The sequence below is a fragment of the Pseudonaja textilis genome, chromosome Z, assembly GCF_049901715.1.
Source record: "Pseudonaja textilis isolate UNSWEBS1 chromosome Z, rPseTex1.2, whole genome shotgun sequence".
Taxonomy (NCBI): domain Eukaryota; kingdom Metazoa; phylum Chordata; class Lepidosauria; order Squamata; family Elapidae; genus Pseudonaja; species Pseudonaja textilis.
The window spans coordinates 24,515,084-24,540,117 of record NC_142008.1 but is presented as its reverse complement, the minus strand read 5'-3'; the positions used below and the strand labels follow the sequence as shown (position 1 = coordinate 24,540,117).

The 25,034-nt window shown below is 38.0% G+C and overlaps 1 protein-coding gene across 4 annotated transcripts in view; it reads right to left on the bottom strand.

Annotated features, from left to right (window-relative positions):
* Positions 1-25,034, bottom strand: part of CACNB2 (calcium voltage-gated channel auxiliary subunit beta 2) — a 169,558-nt gene that overhangs the window by 91,179 nt on the left and 53,345 nt on the right. The window contains exons 1-2 of one of the 4 annotated variants that reach the window (XM_087915537.1): positions 22,711-22,934; positions 22,157-22,282 (exon numbers count right to left, since the gene is read on the bottom strand). The exons of the other annotated variants lie outside the window; for them this stretch is intronic. Of the exons in view, the coding sequence (XP_087771663.1) occupies positions 22,157-22,237 (81 nt within the window). The 5' untranslated portion in view covers positions 22,238-22,282; positions 22,711-22,934. Of the gene's footprint in view, positions 1-22,156; positions 22,283-22,710; positions 22,935-25,034 lie in introns of those variants that run through there. 4 annotated transcript variants of the gene reach the window in all.

Here is a 25,034-nt window from a genome sequence, read left to right as displayed (position 1 = left end):
TTACTTGACCTTTACAGTCCAGTGCAAATGATTTTTAATTGGCTGACTCAGGTTCTTTCCTCTTATTGGAACTAAACTTAAAATGTAAATACTATTGCAAAAAAAGTCTTTATAGCCATTCATTGTAGTTTGACATCAACCATGTCTTTGAAGTATTTACATGTAATGTCTTCAAGCAATGGTATAATGAAGCAATAATTTATTCCAACCAACACAGTCTATAATATTCTGTTTCCAAACTGTCAAACATACAGAATTTTTGTACAAATTATTTCCATTAGTTGAGTTTACACAATGGATTAATCCTAAAGCAAACACACAGCATTTGGTTCAAGCAATACATAGCATAGTGACTGTTTCGGAAGTACAGTGATCTTTTTCATTTAATTATATTACTGTTTGAGGGCCTTAAGTAAAATATTAAGTTTTTTTCACTGTCAAAATATGTTTGTTCTGAACCATTTCCTTAAACTATTGCCCCTTCTTGCTTCCCTACTTTATCTTCTTTTTTCAAAATTGTGCAACAGAATTCCTATGAGACAACTTTTGAAAAATATAAAAGAAGTTTATTCTGGATTTTGGCTCTCCCAAACAGCCGTCTTCCTTGTGATTTAGGTGACATTTTTATAGAATCCTATTTTATTGGATTGTTCTGTGTTGGCTGTAAACTTACCATTTCAAAAATATAATTATTGTAACTGTTGCATTCCACTCTTAACTTTCTGCTGTTAATAACATGCAACCAGATAATCAAATATATGTGATTTCTTATCTCTCTAGAAACAGACCCCACCCCCATGACAACAAAATTTTCATTAGTGGATATAGATTCTAATAATTCCCAATACCTCTATGCTAAACAAGAAGAATGTTTAGAAACACATTTTATTAGCTGATACAGCACATTTGAAAGCGCATGAATGGGCTTAAAACATTACTAAAATGATATTACTAAAGATTTTTATATTTTATTAATGCAATAAATATGAATTGTTAGCACTTTTAATACAAAGAATAGAATATAAATAACTTTGAAATTGTCCAAAAATAATGTAACTACAATTCATCAGAATAATTGCATTTTACAACATAAGCACAGTAATTTATCCTACTGTGCATACTGTATATAATTTGCTATAAAACATTCTTATACATTACAGTTCAATCATTGAATTCAATAGGATTTAATTGAGAAAAGTATTGGATGTGTTAGTCTTATGTAGTAATAGCAGCAAAACTACATTGTTTCTGCTTCATAATTAGATTATTTAAAAACTGATTAAATCCAAATATTATATTCAGTATTAATTGATATTTTAGATTTTATTTATTTTTTAAAATTGGTACAGTGGTTTTCAAAACCAAGTTTACCAGGAAGGTTTACAATGCATTTTTATTTATTAAATCTCTCCGGTGCATTGACTTCAAACACAGCACAACAATGTAACAAAGAAAAATAACTAGTAATAAATAAATTTGAAAAAAAAAATGATGAGAAAGACAGATTGGACAAAGATGAAGTACATGATCTCTACTCTCCTTCATCAAAGGCTTAAACAAGTCACATTTTTTAAAAAAGAAAAGAATAATTAAAATTTCAGAAGTGAAATATTTCAAATTAATGTTAATATTATTGCTTGTGGGTGTTCCTTAAATACACATGTATTGCTGATAGTTTCTACATATTTATCCATTTTTCAGTGAAGTATAGTCAATGTCAGGATTCCGGCAATTACTCCATGTTATGTCTCCTCTTGGAAATTCAAACGAACAAACAGAAAGCAGCTGTTTCACAATCAAATCAAACTGAAGGAAATAACAAGATAACGGCTGGCAGAAACTGTTAGGACTCCCCTTCAAAATTCAAACAAACAGAGAGCTCTTTGCAGTAACGTCCTCATTCAAAATAGTCATTTTGTTCCTGGCGAAAGGCACCAGCTCAGCTGTGTCCTTTTATACCCATTAAGGCAACATGCTAATTAACTGGCTTGCCCTTCAGATTAACGCTTCCTGGTTCTGACGTCAATCCACGATCTAACAGTCATCAGAGTCAAAACTCCCAACAGGACCGATCCTTCCAATCACAACACTATCCCCCACCACAGGGCCCTTCCCCGAGTCTGATGATTAACTTGACGATGTTTCGTTGACAACCCCACTCTGTCTCCCACAGCCAATGGAGGCGTCGCTCATTCCAATTGTCTCAGGTGGTCTACACATTGGAGACTTGGAAAAGAAATACCGTTCTGCGACCAAGCCACCAACGGATTGTGCAAACGCAACCAGGACATTCCAAGCACCAAAGGGAGATGAAGGTTCGAGGTGATATAAAAACTTATCGCCTCCTCATGATCCCCAATGATCATACGCACTGGCTGGGTGGCGAAACGAATGGGCCCAGACTTGAGCTCACGCCCATCCATGGTTTCCACCTTAATGGGTGGATGTACAGCAACCAATGGGATCCCATAGTGTGTAGCAAAGCTCAGTCCATAAAGCTGGTTGTAGCCCCTGAGTCCACCAACGCAACAGCGGGAATTCCCTCCTTCTGTGACTGTAGAAAAATTCAGTGTCCAAAAGTAAATGCCGAGAGGACCAGGATTTACTTCAGCAATTTGAGGTGGGATGTGAAATGTGTCCGACCTAGGGTTTCCTTGAGGTCAGGTCTACCCTGTTTTCCTGACGAGCCAAGAGTGGTTTCAGGTACGGGTCTGCGGGTCCCTCTCCGTTTGCAGGAATTAACAAAATGTCCCAGACCCCGCAATAAAGGCACAAGCCTTCCTGGAACTTTCTCGAACGTTCTCGCACCATTGCTTAGGCGGAGTGCGCCTAACTCCATCGGCTCCTCAACATTAACCGTGGGTTGGAAAACTCTCGGTGGCGTGGGTTGTGCGACGAGAAAACGAAGATGGTTCCATACCGAGCCGTTTGCATCCACATTGCTGTAAACGAGCTTCAATTAGTAAGCACTGAACTATCAATGCATCCAAAGTTAAAGCCCTCTCTGCATGGACCAGCTCATCTTTGATGGCATCAGACAAACCTTCCTGGAATGCAGCCATATGAGCAGTTCGTTCCAGTTAGAGTCCAAACACAGCAAACGAAATTCTGCAACGTATTCCTGCAGGGAACGTTTCCCCTGATTAATGTCCCATAACCATCTGTCCACAGTTTGTATCTTAATTGGGTTCTCAAACATCACTCTCATTTGTTGAAGAAAACCCTGGAAATCATTCAACAACGGGCTATCTTGAACTAACAAGGGAGTAGCCCAATTAGCAGCCTGCCCAGATAAAAGGCTAAGAATAAATCCTGTCTTAGCCCGATCATTTGGAAAGTTTTCAGGCCTCAAGGACATAAATAATTGACACTGCCCCAGAAATGCCGGAAACATGTCCATTTGTCAGGAAAATTTCTCCGGCATGGATACTGGGCTTTTCCTCTCAGGAGGGGCAGGGGGAACAGCAGCAGGGCTTGGTAAGCTGGAAACATAATTCAGCAATTGTGTTACCTGATTCTGAAGCGTCACATTGCTTTGCAGTAGCTGATTAATTTGTTGTTCTTGCTGCTCTACCAAACGCTGCAGTTGATTTAAATTCATCTTGCTTGAAAGATGGTTTGTTTGGGCCAGGAACAATAATGTTATGTCTCCTCTTGGAAATTCAAACGAACAAACAGAAAGCAGCTGTTTCACAATCAAATCAAAGGAAATAACAAGATAATGGTTGGCAGAAACTGTTAGGACTCCCCTTCAAAATTCAAACAAACAGAGAGCTCTTTGCAGTAATGTCCTCATTCAAAATAGTCATTTTGTTCCTGGCGAAAGGCACCAGCTCAGCTGTGTCCTTTTATACCCATTAAGGCAACGTGCTAATTAACTGGCTTGCCCTTCAGATTAACGTTTCCTGGTTCTGACGTCAATCCACGATCTAACAGTCATCAGAGTCAAAACTCCCAACAGGACCGATCCTTCCAATCACAACAACGCCAATTAAATCATGAGCCCCGAGCCACACTCCCCAAATTAAAGGATTTATTAGAAGTTAACATTCCGGCATTAGCATGGGCGTAGCCAACTCTGAGATATGTAATTCACTGCACCCTTGATCCTGCTTTCCCCGCCCCCCCACCCCTCTGGGTGTATAATCCAACGAAACACATCCATAGCCAAGAGTCATCAATCAGGCTCTCCAATTAAATTTTTGTGCGGCAGAAGCTTCAGTCATCTAATCAGTCTCTGAAGAAAATATGAATGGAATGTACTTTCGATTCCACACTGCTATCTGCCCTTTGAAACTCCCCCTTTCTTTCTGTTGACAACTATAAAACATATATACAAAATTTTTATGAGCTGACATTTGCCCCCCCTCACTTCTTGAAGGTGACCTGTGCAACACACACAAAAACGAATTGATTGCATATATGGAAGCTTATGCTCACGAAACCACCCCCAGGCTTGGTTGGATTTTCTGCATGGAACCTTGCAACAAGGCAATTGGCTTGGAATTTCCTATTCTTTACCCATGATGCCTCTGATAAGGGGTAGCCTTTCCATGATTAAATATTGGAATTGTCTCCTGTGTCACCTCGAATCAAGGATTCTCTGCACCTCATAATGGGTTTGGCCTCCTATGACCACGGGATCTGGGGGCTCATAAGGTAGGGGCCTCAGCGTTGATCTGACCACGGGTTTTAATAGGCTACTATGGAATACGGCATGTATTTTCCCTAACAATCGGGGCAACTTCAATTGCACCGTGACTGGGTTGGTGATCTTTATTATGAGGAATGGTTCCATGAACTTTGGCCCCAATTTCTTGCTAGGGAGTCTTCTCCCCCAACTGGAATGATCATTGTGGAGCTCGGTGTTTCTCTGCCTGTCTCTTATAGGTCTGTGCTGCTTTTGCCAGAGGTTTTTTGACATTCTCCCAAGTTGCTTTCAGAGTTGACATCCAATCGGTCAGGCTAACTCAGGAGGGGGGGAACCCTTGGATACTCAGGCATTGGGATGAAGTCCATGCCACTCACTACCTTGAAGGGTGTTAATCCCATGCTACTGTGAACAGCATTATTGTATGCAACCTCTGCAAAAGACATGAGGTCCACCCAACTGGACAGCTGATAATTCACATAGCAACTCAGATACTGTTCTATCTTGGCATTCAATCTCTCTGCCCTCCCCCAATTGGTGCTTGGATAAAAGGCTGAGCTAAGACCCTGGGATGACCCAATAGATTGCAGGAACTCCTTCAAAAATTTGGCCATGAATTGGACCCCTCTGTCTGAGATAATTCTCCTTGGTACTACCTGCAGGCAGTAGATGTGCTTCAGGAACAGCTTGGCTAACTGGTGGGCTGAGGGTAGTCCGCTGCAAGGTATGAAATGCACCTGTTTGAAAAATAAGTCTATTACAGCCCAGATCACCATTTTCCTCCACTTTTCGGCAACTCCACTATGAAGTCCATTGCAATCTCCTCTCATGGCCTTGTTGGCTCTGCTACCATTTATAGCAGTCTGGGGGTGGGGGTTTCCTGGTCATTTTTCATCAAATTTTTACATAACTCTCCACTTCTTTATGCCAGACCACCAGAACTGGCTCCAAGCCAAGTGTAAAGTCTTTAAGAACATAAAGTGGCCTGCCGGTTTGGTGTCATGGCTCCTCTGAAGAACTAGGGTGCATAGGGACTCTGGAATGTAGAGATTTGTCCCCTTCCATGCCAGGTTATCTCTTTTTGTCAAGGTGTGTTGATTGTCCTGGAACCAGGGATCTGCTAGCAGTTTGGTTTTGAGTTTTGTAGTTAGATCGTCTGCAGTTGGTCTTGCCGATCATGGCATTGTTGTCTGGTGGTTACTTGGGCAGCTATTTGGGTAGCGGGGATGATGGCATTTATGACCTCCTCCCTTTCACATTTGTACTGGGGCATGTGAGAGAGGGCATCAGCCAGAAAGTCCCCCCATGTGTTTTATCACGAAGTTGAATCAACTGAAGTATTGAGCCCATCGGATTTGTTTGGGTGATAGTTTTTGTGGGGTCCTAAGGGCTTCCAGGTTTTTATGGTCGGTCCCCACTTCCAGCAGGTGGCGCCAGGTTTGCAGTGCCCATCTCACTGTGAAAGCCTCTTTTTCCCATGCAGCCCATTGTCTTTCTGTGTCCGTGAGCTTGTGGGAGGTGTAGGCGCAGGGCTGTAGGCTTCCTTGGTTGTTTCTTTGGAGTAATACTGCTCCCACTGCCACATCACTGGCGTCTGCTTGAATGACGAAGGTTTGTTTGGGGTCAGGATGCTTCAGTACTGGTTCTTTTGCAAACAGTTCTTTCAGTGTTTCAAATGCTTTTTGGCAGGTTAGGTCCCACTGTATGGGTTGCCCTGGACGGGGTTTCATTCCTGGACTCCCTCTGCCCCTTCTTTTTGTTGACAACTATAAAACGTGTATACAAAATGTTTTATGAGTTAACAGTCAGTTTGGGGTTATGATGACAGTTGGATATATAATTTGTATTGCTAAGCAATGTGATCGTAAAGTGTAACCATATTGCTTAACAAAAGCAATTCTGGTAGTCCCAATTACCATTGTTTAGCAATGATCATACCAGTTGCTAAGAAAGGACCTTATATGCCCATGACTTCTGAAATTTTCCACTTATTTTGCTTGTGGGAACTATGGCTGGAATTGTGAGGACCTCTTATAAGTACCCATTCATTCAATGCCATTATAATTTGAACATTCATTGAACTAATAGGTATATAAGTAATCAGAAAACAGGTTCATTGAAAATCTTTTCTTTTGCCTAATCCAATTAATGCAAGGTGTACCCAGAAAAACTAATCATTGTCTGTGAATGAAAACTATGCTTTTCAATTTATAAAGAGTAAGCTTTTCATTTACCTGCCATTCTCTAGATGTACATTGTAAGGCTGGGAGGGAAATGCAATGTTGTATTGCATTGCTATTATTATTAGGACTATGCAAATCTTTTTAAAGGGGTTTTATCAGCGTAAAGTAACGCAAGTAAAACATCTTTTAACAAGATGTTAAAAGTGGTGCAAGGCTGAATAGCTGTTCTAACGCTGTTTGTAGCTGTCTTTAAGTGAAATGGTTGGGAACATATACACAGAGGTAGCCAGTAACACTTGTTGAAGTAGATGTGTGTCATTTACAAAAGATTTAACTGTTTTAAATTGAACCGAAAGGCTTCACACATGTTGAGAAGCATTGCTTTTAAACACAGGTGTCTAAAGCCAACTATGATTACTGAAGTATGTTGTTCTGAGTATTGATATTTGCTGCTGTATTCTCTAGGAGTTTCTTGTAGGAGAGTCTGGCCCAATATTAGTCCAAGATACTTTGGATGTGGGTTATAGGGGAGTAAGTTGTTATTTAAATACACCTTTGCTGTTCGATATGCTAGTCTGTTGCTAAAGTGGAATTAGGAGTAAGTTTCCAGTCAGCAAAGAATTCATACTTACCTGAATAAAAAGAGATTAAAGAGATTTGAGATTAAAGTATTTAAGTAGGACTGGAAATATATTGTTGCCCAGATATTGCCGAATTGTAACTCTCACCATCCTTTACTACTGAACATGACACCCTAGGACAAACAGAGTTTCCCTAAATCTATCTTAGATTATTAAAAAAAGAAATACAAAAATGAATATGGAATTTATTTTGCAATAATTCTTGGAATAGCAAGCTTGCCCAAGTTCCCAGACAACTACTGTATTTACAGACAGTCTTCGAATTATCACTCTAATTGAACCTGGAATTATTGGTTACAGGTAGAAGCATTATGTGACTAGACCCTATTTTTTGAGGCAATTATTAAGTGAACCTGGTGTTGTTAAGTGAACACAGTGGTCATTAAGTGAATCTATTTTCCTTAATGAGCCTTTTTTTGCGGGAGGTTAAACTGGAAACTTGAAAAAAAAAAATAACAAATTGCAGGACACTGTAAATGGCCAAAAAAGTGAGCCAGTTGCCAAGGAGCCAAAATGTGATCCTTGGATGTGCATGTGTGTGTGTGTGGTCATTGTATCTTTCAAAATGGATTAGCTTTTGAAAGGAGTGTCTGTTGCACTTACAGTAGTGGCCAAAACCTTTTGGGAATAGAACAAAACAGAATAGAATTCTTTATTGGCCAAGTGTGATTGGACACACACGGAATTTGTTTTGGTATAAATATTCTCAGTATACATAAAAGAAAAGATACATTCGTCAAGAATCATAACGTATAATGCTTAATGATAGTCATAGGGTACAATCAACAATCAAACCATACTTGGAAACAGTCAATATAAATCATAAGGATACAAGCAACAAAGTTACAGTCCTACAATCACAAGTGGGAGAGGATGGGTGATAAGGAGTGATGAGAAGATTAACAGTAATAGTAGTGTACACTTTGTAAATAGTTGAACAGTGTTGAAGGAATTATTTGTTTAGCAGAGTGATGGCTTTTGGGAAAAAATTGTTCTTGTGTCTAGTTGTTCTGGTGTGCAGTGCTCTATAGCGTCATTTTGAAGGAAGGAGTTGAAACAGTTTATGGCCGGGATGTGAGGGATCTGTAAATATTTTCACAGCCCTCTTTTTGACTTGTGCAGTATACAGGTCCTCAATTGAAGGAAGGTTGGTAATAATTGTTTTTTCTGCAGTCCTAATTATCCTCTGAAGTCTGTGTCTGTCCTGTTGGGTTGCAGAACCAAACCAGACAATTATAGAGGTGCAGATGATAATAATTCCTCAGTAGAAGTATATCAGCAGCTCCTTGGGCAGTTTGAGCTTTCTGAGTTGGTTCAGAAAGAACATTCTTTGTTGTGCTTTTTTGATGACGTTTTTGATGTTAGGTGTCCATTTTAGGTCATATGATATAGTAGAACCTAGAAATTTGAAGGTCTCTACTGTTGATACTGTGTTGTCTAGTATTTAAGAGGTGGTAGTATGGGATGATTTTTTTCTAAAGTCTACCACCATTTCTATGGTTTTGAGTGTGTTCAGTTCCAGATTGTTCCAGTTACACCACGAGGCAAATGTATAACCTCCTGTCTGTATGCAGGTTCATCGTTGTCTTGAATGAGACCAATCACTGTTGTGTCATCAGCAAACTTCAGTATTTTAACAGATGGATCATTTGAGATGCAGTCATTGGTATATAGGGAGAAGTGGAGAAAGCACACAGCCTTGGGGCCCCCCTGTGCTGATTGTACAGGTATCGGATGTGATTCTGCCTAGCTTCACCTGCTGCTTCCTGTCTGTTAGGAAGTTTATGATCCACTTACAAGTGTGTTCAGGTACCGCTAGTTGGTTTAATTTACTTAGAAGAGTGTTTGGAATGATGGTATTGAATGCTGAACTGAAGTTTACAAAGAGGACCCTTGCGTAGGTATTTGGAGATTCAAGGTGTTGTAGGATGTAATGCAGAGGCATGTTAACAGCATTATCTGTCAATCTATTTGCTCAGTATGCAAACTGCATGGGATCTAACAGCGGATCCGTGATAGTTTTCAGGTGGGACAGCACAAGCCTTTCAAAGATTTTCATAACTACCGATATTAGAGCAACTGGTCTGTAGTCATTCAGTTCCTTGATGGAGGGCTTCTTTGGCACTGGGATGATGGTAGAACATTTGAAGCAGGAAGGAACATAGTACATCTCTAGTAATCTATTGAAGATTCAGGTGAAGATGGGGGCCAATTGATCAGCACAGACTTTTAAGTAAGAAGGAGTTATCTTGTCTGGCCCTGGTGCCAGTTGTAGGAGGCTTGGCTGTTGTTGGTGTGTTTGAGATGTGGGTTGTGGAGATAGGTGGCTGTAGTTTCTTTTCAAACCTGCAGTAAAACACATTCAGGTCATCTGCTAGTTGTTGATTTCCTTCTGCCTGGGAAGGAGGTTTGCTGAAGCCAGTGATGTTTTTAAGAGTTTTCCACATGTTTGCTGGTTCATTTGTTGAGAACTGATTCTTTAATTTTTCAGAGTAGCTTCTTTTTGCTGCTCTGATCTCTCTCGTTAATATGTTTCTGGCCTGTTGTATAGCATTCTGTCACCTTTTCTGTAGGCTCCCTCTTTGGAACGATGTAGCTGCTTAAGTTTAGCTGTGAACCAAGGTTTATTGTTAATATATATTTTCAGGTTCCTTGTTGGTACACATAAGTCTTCGCAGAAGCTGACATATGATGTTACAGTATCTGTGAGCTCATCTAGGTCTGCAGAGGCATCTTCAAAAACATTTCAATCAGAACAATCAAGGGAGGCCTGGAGTATCAGCTTTTCCTCATCTGACCAAGTCCTCACTGATTTAATTATTGGTTTCATGGTTTTAAGTCTTTGTCTGTAGGCAGGTACAAGATGAATCATGAAGTGGTCAGAGTGTCCCACAGCTGCTCAGGGTAAAGACCTATGAGCATCTTTTACTGTTGTGTAGCAGTGGTCTAAAGTATTTTTGCCTCTGGTGGGACAATTTACATGCTGGAAATATTTTGGGAGCCCTTTCCATAAATTTGGTTGATTGAAATCTCCTTAAAAAATGGAAAGGAAACCTGGGTATTTTGCTTCAGCCTTCATAATTTGATCAGCAAGAGTTCGTAATGCCTTGTTTACACAGGCTTGTGGAGGAATATACACAGCTATTAGGAGAATTGAGGAGAACTCACATGGAGAATAAAATGGCTTGCAATTGATGTGTAAAGACTCTAAAACTTATATATTATACTTATATCCTGAAACCAGCTGTTGTTGATATATAAACATAATCCTCCACCCTTTGTTTTACCTGATGTCTCTTCAATTCTGTCTGATCTAAATGTTTGAAATCCTGGAATGTATATGATGTTGTCCCCATAAATTTGTGGATTTGTGGAAAAGTATCTCCTTATGTATTTAATGCCATTACTACCAAACAGGGAGATCTCGGTCTCATCACTCCAAATAACACTGTCCCATTTTTCTTCTGTCCAGGTAACATGGGTTTTAGCCCAGTTTAGTCTTTTCAAACTTTAAGAGATAAAAGTGGCTTTTTTCATGGAATTCTAGATTTTATGCCAAATTCCTGCAATCTGCGCTGAACAGTCCTTGCACTCAATTTCACATTGCATTGCGCCATTTCATTTTGTATATACCCAGATTATTTTCTTCTGTCACGTAGGCACAGACTCTTAATTCTTTTATCATTACTTGCTGTTGTGCACCTTTTTCTGCCTTTACTAGTGTGGTTTTGTAATGACTGAGTCTCCTTATACCTCTTCAAAAACTTAGAAATGCCATGGTTGGTTAAGTTTCCTCCAATTTTCCTTCTAATTTGTTTATAACTGCAGCCTTGTTCATTTAATAATACTATTTTACATCATTTTCTGGGTGACCAGTCAACTCTTTGCACCTTTGCTTTAATTTTATTATGTTTTACCAGCTTACTAAATGAAAGAACACACACAAAAAAACCCAGCCAACTTGATGGCGATCACATAACACACTGACAAATGTCCTCCTCTCAGCTTCAATACATGACATCAATAACTGAATCCTACTATGATCTGATTTGCTCACCTCTAAAACAAGATGACACCTGATTGGCTCTCTGAACACTCATGGTCATTGGCTACAATCAGATGAAGGAAAGCTTCATGATATTAACCTAAGTAAACTGTGTCTCCTTTTTCTGGTTATTTGGCTATATATTTTCATAGAATACAGATAATTGAACAAACTTTGTTGCATTACATTCTTGATTGAATTATCTTTCCATTAATGTATAATTGTATGGTACTACTCCAAAAAAAAGTGGTGTTATTAGCCATCAAACCTCAAAAATACACTTTTCCCAAAAGATTTCCACAATTTTGACCATTACTATAATAATCATTCAGTGAGTCCTTTTAAGTAGAGGATAAGTTATAATAATTAATAATTATTGTAATATGATTTATGTAATATGCAAGAATACACAGTTATTATTACATATAATATAAGACTATTATATATAGGAATGTTGGTTTTCTATTGTTTCGTTTTTATTTCGCTGTTCATAATAATCCTATTTAATTTCAGTATGTTATAGACTGAGTATCTCTTATCTCTTTAGAGGATATGTTTGGGACTAATTGCAAACACTATACAACAAATTTGTCAATTTCTTTAGCAAGGCAGATTAGGTTGACATGAATCTTACAGAGAAGCAAATAAATGAGTGAAATGTGCAATGAAGTCACAACAAAGGAATAATTTAATAATGAGATAATTTTAAAAATGCAACAAATTACTTTATATGAATGTTGACACATTTGTTTCCTGATTTCCACCTCAACATATTATATAAGTAATGGGACTGTATTAAGAATCAATATCTTTCAGGAAGGTTATTGTTTATTTAAAGTATTTTAACCCCTTCCATAGTCTGCATAGTGATTTCTAGATCAATCAACTACCCTATAAAACAGCTCCATTCTACAGACACTTAAGCCATACCAAAGCTACCCAGTTACCAAGGAGAAGAAAAATTTTAATGCTGTAATTCCGATAATGATTAGCTGTGAGGCAAACAGTTCAAGATAGCTAGAGGCATTGCCTAGAAAAGCTCCACACAGCAAATCTCTCAGATATAAGATTACCTCTACTTCAGTTTCTGTATAATAATTGAAATAAAGAGGTAACTTCAGACAGACCTACCGAATCACGGATGTACTATCTATTCTGTAACCTGTTTCTACAGTACCTATATTATTTACTTGAATAATCTCACACAACTTGAAAGGGCGTTGTCTTACTTGAACGTCTTTTCTCAGCAAATCAATGGAGAATCCACATATAGGTTGACACATGACTTTCTGCCCAGAGACTGAGTCCTCAATCTTTTGCCATGCCTCTCTGCCAACTGTCACTGTCCCAGTTTACGATGAAGGTGCAGTCATCTGATGGGACTCTTCAGTAGTATTGGCTCTGTATCTCCTGAACATGGGACCAGACAGTCACCAGGATGGGAGTGGATTCTCCATCGATCTGCTGAGAAAGGGCGTTCAGGTAAGACAATGCCCCTTCTCCAGCACATCGATTGGAGAATCCATGCATGGAACATACCAAAGCCTGGTCCTGAGTCCCCCTATTGACATGCACTTGCTGGAACACCCTCCTGCCAAAGGTAGCTTCAGCCAAGGCGAAAGTGTTCAGCATGTAGTGGCGCACGAAAGATGATGGGGTGGCCTGCAGATCTCCTCAATTGAGACCCGTGTCACCCATGCAGCTGTAATTGACACACTTCTTGTAAAATGGGCGGTTACTCATCTGGGTACCGGGAGAGCCTGCGTCTCATAGGTCTTGTCTCAAAGGGTGCTGAGGTGAGGGCTTGTATTACCTTGGACAGGGCCCAGGTGGGGTACCTGTGTACTACAGGTGGTTTTATATTAACTGCACCCCTGATGAAAATATGCACCACTGGATGGTGGGTGAAGGATTCCAAGTTCCCATAGGTCAGCACCATGGACAAGGCCACCACCTGTCTGCAAAAAGTACTAAGGACTAACCCCTTGTCTGGGCCCTCTTGCAAAAAGTCCAGGATGTGTGGAATATAGACCACCATGGGATCTAGACGCTTCCTAGTACACCATCTGCAGAACACTTACAAGGTAGAGTTGTAAATTCTATTGGTGGAAGGTCTTCTGAAAGCCTGGATTGTTCGTATCACTTTCCTTGAAAACTAGTCTTTCTTCAGGATTCTCCTTTCTCCTCTCAAGTGCCAGGTGGAGCCATTGAGGCTCTGGGTGCACCAAGACCCCTTGGCTGAGAGAGACCTTGTCCTGAGGAATCCTCCAAGGACAGGATATAGATAGGCTGACCAGATCTGCATACCATGGCTGTCTAGGCCAATGGGGAGCGATGAGTAAAATCTATGCCTTTTCCAACAGAAGTTTCCTGATCACTCCTGGTATGAGGGGAAGAGGAGGGAATGCATATAATAGGCCCCTGGGTCAAGGGCTGTGGATGGCATTGACTCCCTCTGCTCCTGGTGTTACAAATCTCATGAAATATCTGAGCAGTTGCAATTTTGCCAGAATGGCGAACAAGTTCAGGACGGGGTGGCCAAATCTCTTGCACATTTCCTGAAAGAGGTCTCGGTGTAGCCACCACTCAGAGTGGTCCACTGTGGTCCTGCTGAGATAGTCCACCTGTGCATTTGTCGCCCCCAAGATGTGCTCTGCCTTGACAGAAAGCAGGTAAGGTTCTGCCCAGAGACACAGTTGGTCCACCTCATGCATGAGGGACATGGAGTAGGTTCCCCCTTGGCAGTTGATTTGTGCCTTTGCAGCCATGTTGTTCATCATAATCAGTATGTGCTTTCCCTTTTCAGCAGCCCGGAAGTGCTGAAGGGTGAGGTGGATTGGTTCGGAGCTTCAGCCAGTTTATATTGTTTTTCAAATCTGCCTGAGACCATTGTCCTTGTGCCAGCTGGGACTGGAGATGGGCTCCCCATCCCCATTGATGTTGTCCTGTCACTCCTGGGAAAGATAGACCTCACATAACCTGGTGTCTATAACTGCACCTAGGTAAAGCAGGTGAATAGTTGTACTAAATCAATGGACCACCAGTGGCTGGGGATCACTGGTGCTCCATGAGAAAATTTTGGTGGTCTGAAGACAAATGTCACCTCCAAAACAACCCCAAAGCAATTAATCCAGGCTGTACGGGAACACAAGGCCCATGGGAACACAAGGCTTGCATCGCTTGCATTGCAAAGAACACAAAATAGTGAGGGGAGGGGGAAAGGGCAGAGGGAAGAACTTGCTCCACTCACCCCACACACCTTGCCTAGCCACCGGGCTGCTTCTTTCCACTTCTTTTCTTCTGCTTTTGGCTGCAAGCAAGGAAAGCAGCAAGTCTTTCTTTCTCTCCCCCAAACTCCACCAGAAATGAGTCTTTGGGACCCTGCAAGGCATCCTGCTCCAAGAGGCTGCGCCGGCGCGGTAAGTCTCACAAAGAGTCATTTCTGGTGGAGTTTGGGGGAGAGAAGGAAAGACTTCTGCTGCTTCTCTTGCATGAAACCAAAAGGACTCTGTCTGTCTGACTGTCTGTCTCTTTCTCTCTCTCTCTCTCTCCCAACGGAGCTGGAGGCAGTATCCTGCGATCCCAAATAATGATTGGTAGGAAAACGGGGGTGGGGAATTTTCCTGCAGACTTTTTGGGGGATTTTCCCAGGGTTTCTGGTCTATGGGATTTAAAATTATGAGGTTGGTGGTCCCTGAGGTCCAAAAGGTTGGCGACCCTTGGTACTAGATGACTCTTGAAAATTGATAGAGAAACCATGTTCCTGAAGAACACAGATTGTTGTCTCCAGGTCCTTCGGTGCTAAATGGATAGAGGTGGACTGAATGAGCATATCATCCAAGTAGCATTGGACATGCACCAGAATTGCTTTTAGGTGCGTGACCAGTTCTGCTAGCACCTTTGTGAAGATCCTGAGAGCCGAGGATAGGCCAAATGGCAGGGCCCTGTACTGGAAATGGCAGCCCAAGTAACAGAACCTGAGGTATCTTTGATGGAAGAAAAGGATTGGGATATGGAGGTATGCCTCCATCAGGTCGATGGACATAAGGAGGTCACCTGTCCTGATGCCCCCCATGATTGACTGCAGAGACTGCATTTTGAACCTCTGGTATGTCAAATAGACATTCAATCTTTTGAGGTCCAAAATTGCTCTCCATCTCCCCAAGGACTTCGGAACTATGAATAGGGTTGAGTAGAATCTGTTCCCCCGTTAGTCTTCTGGGACTGGTTCGATATCCTGGATGTTCAAGAGTTGTTGAATTACCATGACTATAAGATCCAGAGGATTGAAGTGTCTGGGAGGCATGGGGAGGAATTCCAGAATGAGACCGAATTGCAGTGTATTTATGACCCACAAGTCGGTGATGATCTTCTCCCATTGATCTGCAAATAGGGCTAGGTGTCCACCAATGAGAGGGTCCTGGAAATCACTTAGGGCAGTAAAAGGGGTGAGCTACAAAAGGGCCACTTGGCCTGAAGTCGTTGTCTATACCTATCCCTAAACCCCGATCTGTCCGGTTGTTGGTCAGATCTTGGCAGGTAAGGGCATTGAAATTGGTTATGGCTGGTCCCGGCATCCATCAGATAAAAGGAAAACTGATAGCCATAGGGTGAAGCACACCTGTCTGGTGAGTGAGGACATCATTTACCCTGAAACTTCTAAAGTCCCCATTCAATTTAACTAGCAAATGTAGCAATAACTCTTTTTTATAAATATGGGTTAGCAAAATGCACACCAACTATATAAACTATAGAGCAGCAATACATTTTATTTGCAACTATAGATTTTGGCAAAATTAATATAAATCTGTATCAGTTTAATACATTACTTCTAATATTAACAGTATTATCTGTCAACATCTGTTTTTGTATCTTCCTTCAAGACACTGAAACAATACAACTTGCTTTGTTATATTTCCATCTACATCACTCAACAAAAAGTATATGTTCTGTGATAAACTGATTCAATTGGGTTAACAAAGGTAGGACGAATCTAACTCCAGGTTTCTGACCTAATTTGCAATGTAATAAATACTGGATCAGATCTTCCATTATTATAAATGCATAACACATTTATATCTTTTGTATCTTTTATCCAAATAATCTGTTGGTATTGTTTGAAATGAAGTTTCTCGAAAGCATCCAAAGGGAATGGGATGTATGAAACTGTAAATATGACATTCTTTTTCCATCCTTAAGAAATTGCTTCTGCATGAACAATTTAAGCTTGTAAGAATAATTTTCAGACAACCTGAAACCATTCCCTACTTTACTTCACAAGAGTGTGAGAAAGCTGAAATGATTTATCAAAAAAAAAAAATCAGAAAAACTCAATAAAAATAATTTTTGCCAAAGAACTACGATTAACTACTGTTAATCATCAGGAGATAAGTTTAATATTACATACATGTAAATAGATGTACTATTTACAAATCTGAGTAATGAGTTATTACTCTAGATTTATTCTAGAAGGCTCAGTGGTTAAAGACACTGAACTTGTCAATTGGAAAGCTGGCAGCTCAGGTTTGAGACTTGAGTACCACAAAATGGGATGAGTTCCTGTCCCTGCTTCAGTTCCTATCCATTTAGTAGTTTGAAAGCATACAAATGTGAGTAAATTAATAGATACCACTTCACGAGGAAGGTGACAGTATTCTGCGTACCTTTGGCATATGGCCATGGTGACCCTAGGACCACAGAAAATGTCTTCGGATAACACTGGCTCCCTCAGCCAAGAAATGGAGATGAGCACCAGGCCGTAGAATCGAATACCACTAGAGAGGGAATCTTTTACCTTTTACTCTAGATTTAGATTTCACACATTCTAATTAACTGCAACCGCCCCATTTTAATTGCAACCTCCCAAATTTAAGAGTACAATCTTGTCAATTAGAAAAAGCTACTACAGTGATAAAGGAAGTTTTCCAGTGATTATGTAAATCTTTATTTCTTTTTAACATGCAAGTGCTTTTCAGAATTAAAGATGTAACCCTACCTTTCTAAATGTAAAGAAGATACCTTGAAATAAAATTCGCAGTGTGACTTTGAGAAAAAGCCTACAGGATACAAAATCAAGAGTTGCAGAATCTCCAAAACTTATTTATTAGGACACTCAATGAGCTTGCACTACCTTTTGCAAGATCTAAAACACTTTTTTGTAATAAATTACAAACTACTGTCCAGTTCATATAAAATAAAGTCCTGTCATAAATATTTAATGAAAAAATAAATTAAATTGTATTTAATTAAAAACTAATTTAGAAATGTGTTGCTTTAATTCTTTGCATGACCTGCAGTATGAGTAGCTCAGGCCATAATTTGTTTTACAATTATCAAATAGCTATCCCTTTGTGTCCATATCCCCTGTGGCATTATACACAAGTTGCGGGTCTATAATATAGGTGAATAAATTTAATTTTAAAAGTTGAGAGATTTAAGCATATGATAGAACAAACTCTAAAACAGCATTTGTCTACTGATGATAGCAGTAAATGATGCTGGATCTCAGCTTTCTTTATTATTATTTTATCAAGTCGCTACCGATACATGTTTGATGAAAAACACATTCAAGAATGGAAAGAAGGCCAGGTCACAACCAAGGGACACACACAAATAGCCCAAAGCCAAATAGTTGGGAGTTAGGGAACAAAAAACTCGCACAAGGTAAAGTCAGTTAATGATACTAATCAACAAACAATGTTTTCAGATATTTTAAAATAAAGACAAAAGAAAAAGTATACCTTCTGCTGAATGATGTAAAGTATGCATAGCAAAGAAAAGGCAAAGTTAATCACTTCCTATTTTTGTTTAGTTTTTGCAATAAAAAAGTGTTCCCTCAGGAAATTATTAACATCACGATAAAAAAGGCAGGAATATAGGTTGCAACTGACAGAAATATCATCAGGGAATACCATTCTACTGTGGGCAAGTTTGAATCTGCAGAATCAAATGAATTGAATGATAGAGAACTCAAGAAAGTACTCTGACTGGACCCATATAAAAACAAGGCTTTAAAAAAAAATCCCATAAAACTGAAGTGCTAAGAGTACTAGAGAAGTACTAGAGAAGAACAACTAAGGAGAGATATGCTACACTCTTCAAATATCTAACAGATGTCACAGAACTCAAGGTCTTTACTCTTTCAAAATGTATACTGTAAAATTATGATTTTAAAGTACAGATGGGCAGATTTTAGTTCAATATTAGAAAATTTGTTCTAATATTAAAAATAGTTGACCTCACCCCTTTCCTAAGAGGTCTGTAGGGGGCGTGCACCAACATGCCTACTATCCCTGTCCTGTTGTTTCTTTTATTTTTCTTATATGTATCCATGTATTCATAACTATGTTTTTACTTATACCTATTATTTTGTAAGCAATTGACAAACCAAATAAAATAAAATAAATAAAATAAATAGTTCAATTGTCAAAGGGTGGCATACTCAGCAAACAAGAATCACTTGAATTTCTGGAAATATGTTTATTGCTATTTGGATAATGTAAAAGAATCTTGAAAGCTCAACAAAGCAATACTCCATCACAACTTGCACTTTACTTAATTGCTCTCAGTTTCTTTCTGATCTTCCCCCAACTCCTAGGTTGAGGTGTTTCTTTCAGTTTCCTAGGGTCTGTTCAGCATCCTGTAACCCTATATCCTTTTCAGGCTACTTTTATTTCCCTCCATGGAATGCACAGACAACTATGAGACCTACTCCCACCACAGTATATGAAAAAGGGCCAGTGACTCAAAATCAAGGGAACAAGTCTGAAAAGGGAAACCCCGACAAAGCTGAAATGTGCCCTCAGCTCCTCTCTTTAATTCTAAGTCTAAATAGCAGCTTATGCATAACAAAAATAACCACAGAAGAATCTGAGAAAATTATTCTCATAGCAAAGAATAAATAAGAAAGAGAGGGAGTCACACAAATACAATGACGAAACTGAGTTCTTTTAGAAAGACTAGTTAAATTACAAAATCCTTAGAGTAAGAATCCAGTATAAATCAAATTGAATCACTTTGATTGCAAAGAAAATAAAGCCCTCATGGCACTGACTTCCTTGTGGCAAAAGAAAACATATTTTAAAACTCCCCAATATAATGATGAAAATTTATATTTGTAATCAAACAAAAGAATATAAAGCAAATCAGCATTCAGCTAGGCCAGGTGTCAGCAACCTGTGGCCAGAGAGCCGCATTGACCTCTCTCCTGCGGCTTCCTGCTGACTCAGTCACATGATCTGCTCTCCGCCCTGAGAAGGCATGAGCCTTTCCACAGAGCTGCGTGGCTGAAGCGCCCCTAGCATTTTCTCTGCACTGTCCATGACCGGGTGCTTTTTGCACCCTTCACAGGCAGCTCAGTGCTTTTGGAAGAAGAATCAGCTGTTTTGGGACAGGGTGAAAAAAATGCCCAGCATTCAGCACACCATTTTCTAGGGATCTCTAAGAACTATATGTACTATATATATATATTCTGTGTTCTTAACCATTTCATAAACATCCTTAACTCTAACTGAAAAACTGGTGGAGATTTATGCAAAACTAGTATATTTCTGAATCCGTGGAAAAAATTTGATTGTGGATTTAATTTTTCTTTCACCATCTTACACATTTTAGTTGTGTTAGAAATATCTGATTGCACAATCTGAGTGCAGGGCAGGGTTAAACGTATCCCCAAGAAGTCTTTGATGATTTCCTTGAAAAAAACCCAGTAAAAGCCAAAATTACAAAACTGTTTTAATTTGTCTGAATGAGAAATTATTTTTGAACTAAATCATTTTACCTTAATTCTGGCAATTCTGTATTTTTGCCCAGATTACCTTTAAGAATTCAGCTCTTAGGCATATCATTCAAATGCATGTGATTCTTGAGCTGAAAAAAATATAGGTCCCTGTACTCTTAACTTCCACAATCTCTAAAGAGTATAATAATGCCCAGCAAAATAAAGAATGATAAGAGCATAACAAATGTCAACTAAAAAATCCCTTATAAATTATTTATAATGTTTCAGATCATCAAATTTTGCTAGTCCTCCATAACTGAAATTAAAGGAGGAGAAAAATATGCATGTAATCAAGAGTGCAATTCCCAGTTATATAAACAGATTAACTTTTCTTTCTGGGAAAATGGAGTATGAAACTCAAGTCTGTATCAACTTTATCTATTTCAAATTCACATTCATTCTCATATATTTACTTCCTAATACAATTCCAATTACTATTTTGTTATATGATTGGCCCTTGTAATTCAGAATGTTTTTTAGAAATATGAATAGGCAGTCAAACTTAAAAGTGGGTTTCTTGTACACTGAATATTACAATTTAGTATGCAACTCAGGAGTAAAGATTCAGTTATTGATAGAAATTCTAAAATGCAATTCCCTGCTATTTTTTAAATATTATAAGCAACATTATATAAACAGAGATGCTATGTAAACTACTGAAATTACCAATACAATCCACACACATACACACAATGCACTATTTGCATATCTTTGCTACTGTTGTATTACAAAAGAAACCTGAATATAGTACAGCCTTATTTAAAATGTACCTGTTGTTAGAAGCTTTAGAACTTTCACAGAATGTCCTTGCTGTACTTATACAACCTAATATTAGCAATACTGAGTACAATCTAATATCCCTAATGTAAAAAAGAAGGCAACTATGTGATTAAGATAAGTAACAGATCCTATGTTTCACATGATTTATGGGGAAATAATAGCCAGCTATTAATAAGAGTTCCCTCATCTACAAGTCTTTTTTTTCCATGCTTCTTAGGGAACAGACTAAAAATAAGCTACTTTATTGTTTAACTGATACTAAGTTTCAATATTTGAAGTGCTTGTTACTCCTGAAACAAGATTGCATTGCATGGCTGCCCTGTCTAGTATGTTGTCAATACATATTCTGGTCTAAAATAGTTTAAAAATGATCTAAATACAAGCAGATGCCCCACAGTTGATTACATGACTGAAAATATGAAAAGGTTTAATATCTCACTATGAAAATTATAGCACAGATGTACAGTTCAAAGTCTATAGCAATGCATTTTATACTTTAGGTATGTTGTTCAAAATCACAACATACAAAATTACTCATACCACTAGCCAGAGCAGGACAATACCAAGTATAAGCAAGTATATATGTACTGTATCTAGTATCTCTATGATTATATATATATATATATATATATATATATATATATATATATATATATATATATATATATATATATGTATGTATGTGTATATATATATATATATATATATATATATATATATATATATATATATATATATATATATATATATAGTTAAGAGATAAAATATATTTGCTACTTGCAAGTCTACATTTTCAGTAGTAACCGGGATACTTTAAAAAATAATCAACCCTAAACTATAGCAGGTAAAGGATTATTAGCAAACTTTGTTAGTTTAAAACTAACAAAGTTATTAGGCCAAGAAAGTTAGTTTACCAACAAATATAAATAGGCATATATGCATCCACATAGAATCTAAGTAAACCTGAGCATATAATGAAAATAAAAACCTGTATTTATATAACGATTCTTTATTCACCAGTGTTTGTTTAGCAATACACATTTAGAATAATATTCTTGGTATGCTTTTTCTACTTACCCAAGATACATTTTTACCCTTTGGTGTTTTTAGCATGGCAACATGCAGAGCTGAGATGACCAGCAACAACTCCACCAGCATGGAAAGTCAGGTTTCAAATGTTTCTCTTATCCAAATGTATAAAGTCTTTTAGCCAAGGTGATGCAGGAACAGGTAACATCAAACAAAAGAACAATTTAGAAAATCGTTTTTCTTCTTAATATTTCATCCCATCAAGAACACTGAACACTAAACACACAAACTGGATTTTTTGTGTGTGTTTCTAAATATCTCAGAAGTTGATATAACATCAAAAACTTCAGTTTAAGTTTATTATTTCTCATGCTCAAAAATACTGTACTAGATTAATAAAATCTCTGAAATTTAACTTACCCAAGATTTATAAAATAAATGCTAAAGTCAAATAGTATTCAGAGCTTAATGAAATTGGCTTGCAGTAGAATTTATTGCTTAACTTAAATATTTCAGAATTCCAGGACACTACTGACATATAAAAAGAATTAAGATCTCAATTCCCATAAATAATGTAATACAAGCAGATACATTGTATATACCTGTTGCTACCTCCAGCACATTTTCCTTTACAAGGACTGCTGCCGCCTCACAGTGCACCTGTTGTTGATGTATCTCCACAATGAAAAGGCTGGTAACCTAACAACCAATAGGACTTGTTTTCAAGAGAAGCCCCAGAAGACAAAGCAAAAACTGAAAAATCCGACTCTCTGTTTCCTTCTTTTTGCATCCGTTCTCTTCTTTCACTGCTGTCTATCTAGATTACAAAAGCAGATCCTGGCTAAATTTTGCAACTATCAGTAGTGATTAGTGTGAGCTGATTGAAATCGGATTATACAACAAGACCTCTGCATTCTCACTAAGCAAACAGGCCAGACTATTTTCACCTAACATTTGGAAGAATCCATTTTCAGACACTGGCAAACCAGACATAGTTTCTTTAAAAAAAACTTAATATATTAGGTCCATTTTTTTCCTAATTAGAAATTAAAGCAAAGTTTCTGATGAACTAAAAGCAAAATTATATTTCAGAACTTAAGTGCTGATATTTAATCACTTGCAGTTGAAGTATTAAATCCTTAAAACAAGAATAGACTGACAAAATTATCTGCTATTTCCAAATCAACATAACTAAATGCATTAATGTGCATTTTTGGAACCCCGCAGTTTTGTTGTTAATTCTTTAGAATGTTTCATTTTAGAGCTAGCTGAAAATAAAGCAGGTCAGATACAGCATAGCACAAATGTGAAATTATTACTGAATTCAATGCAATGTTAATAAATGATTGAAAACATGCACTTATATAATTTTAGGACTTGTGCAAGAGGACTGATTGCATTTTAGATCATATTTATGCACATTTTTGAAAATTCAAAAAAATCCAGAAATTTTAAAGCAGAACCATTAATCTATATTGTATTTAATATGGCTATCAATTTAAATGAAACTCTGTTTTATATTAGTGCTCAAAGCATTATAAAAACAACAAAGCAATAAAATGAAATATTCCAAAACTGCAATTTAAAAATGTATAGTTTCAGGTTATTTAACAAACTAATAGATTTGACCTTTTAGTAAATAATAATGAAATAATACTAGTCAAGGGTAATTGTTGGATTCAGTGTTTGCTGAGCTTAACTACTTTCCTCCAGATATTTCATCAGATTAGTCAAAGCACTAATTATATTACTCAGACCTGGTAATGAAATATTTGCCTTTTTGGTTTTTAACATAGGCTAACTACTATGTTGAAGTTATCAATCCATTAAAAACAATATAAAGTACCAATACAATACAGACAGAAACTGTTGGAGAGAAGGCAGTACTCAGTAGCAAATCACGTAGTCTACAAAATTGTTAAAAGTTCAGAGGTAGTTAGAAAACTGGTAGGGAGCAAAACGAAACAGGCAAGACAGTAAAAATAGTGTTCCATGACCAAGTTATATCATAAATTAATTGGAGTCAGAATGTAAAATAATCACAAATGCCACACAAGAAGAGGAACTGAAACCAGTCTAAACTTCGATAAAAAAAATATTTGTGACTCAAAAAGGAAGACACTCAACAAATTTGTTAAGGGTTTTGTTTTTCTGATGAAACATTAGTCTTTTAGCAGGCAACATTTCTTTATTAATACAATGCCAGTAATTTATTCAGTTAGTGTTGATTTTTTTTAAAAAAAAAATCATATATAGGACAATATACTCTAGATCCTAGGAAGCTGATTATCAATAAAAGCCATTAGAAGTCAGCTTTTCTTTTTCTTTTCTTTTCTCCTTGCTGAGCAGGCAGTAGTCACATCAGTATTTTCCTTTGCTTTCTCCAGATTAGGTACCTTTTTATTAGCCATCCTTTCTTCTTCTGTTCTTTCTCCTTGCGTGTCCTTTCCAGACAAGCCCTGCCAACTTTTGGGAACTGTGCCTCCTCCTTTGCTCCATGTTAAATGTTGCTTCTGAAATTGTGCCAGGTACTTTGGACAAAAGCAGCAATGAGGAAGGGCAACGTCTGGCTGCCTTGTTGCAAGGACCTGCTGGCTGGGACAACTTGTGCATTTTTTAGGCTGTCATTTGAGTAATTTGAACTGGCTTATCATTTCATTTATATTGATTCACAATCAATTAATTAATCAAAAAGACATGTATGATCAAATTTACAGTAATGCTGAACGAGTAGCACTTTTACAACTAATCCTAGAATTATGGTCATTGGAGCATTCCCGTAATTACATGGTCATGAACTGGGCTGTCAAGGCTTGACTCATAATTATGATACTGCAGCAAGCAAAGTTGTGTGACTGCTATTTCCAACATCTCTTGCCAGCTTCCCACAAACCAAAGACAATGGCAGGAAGTTGGAAATCATAGT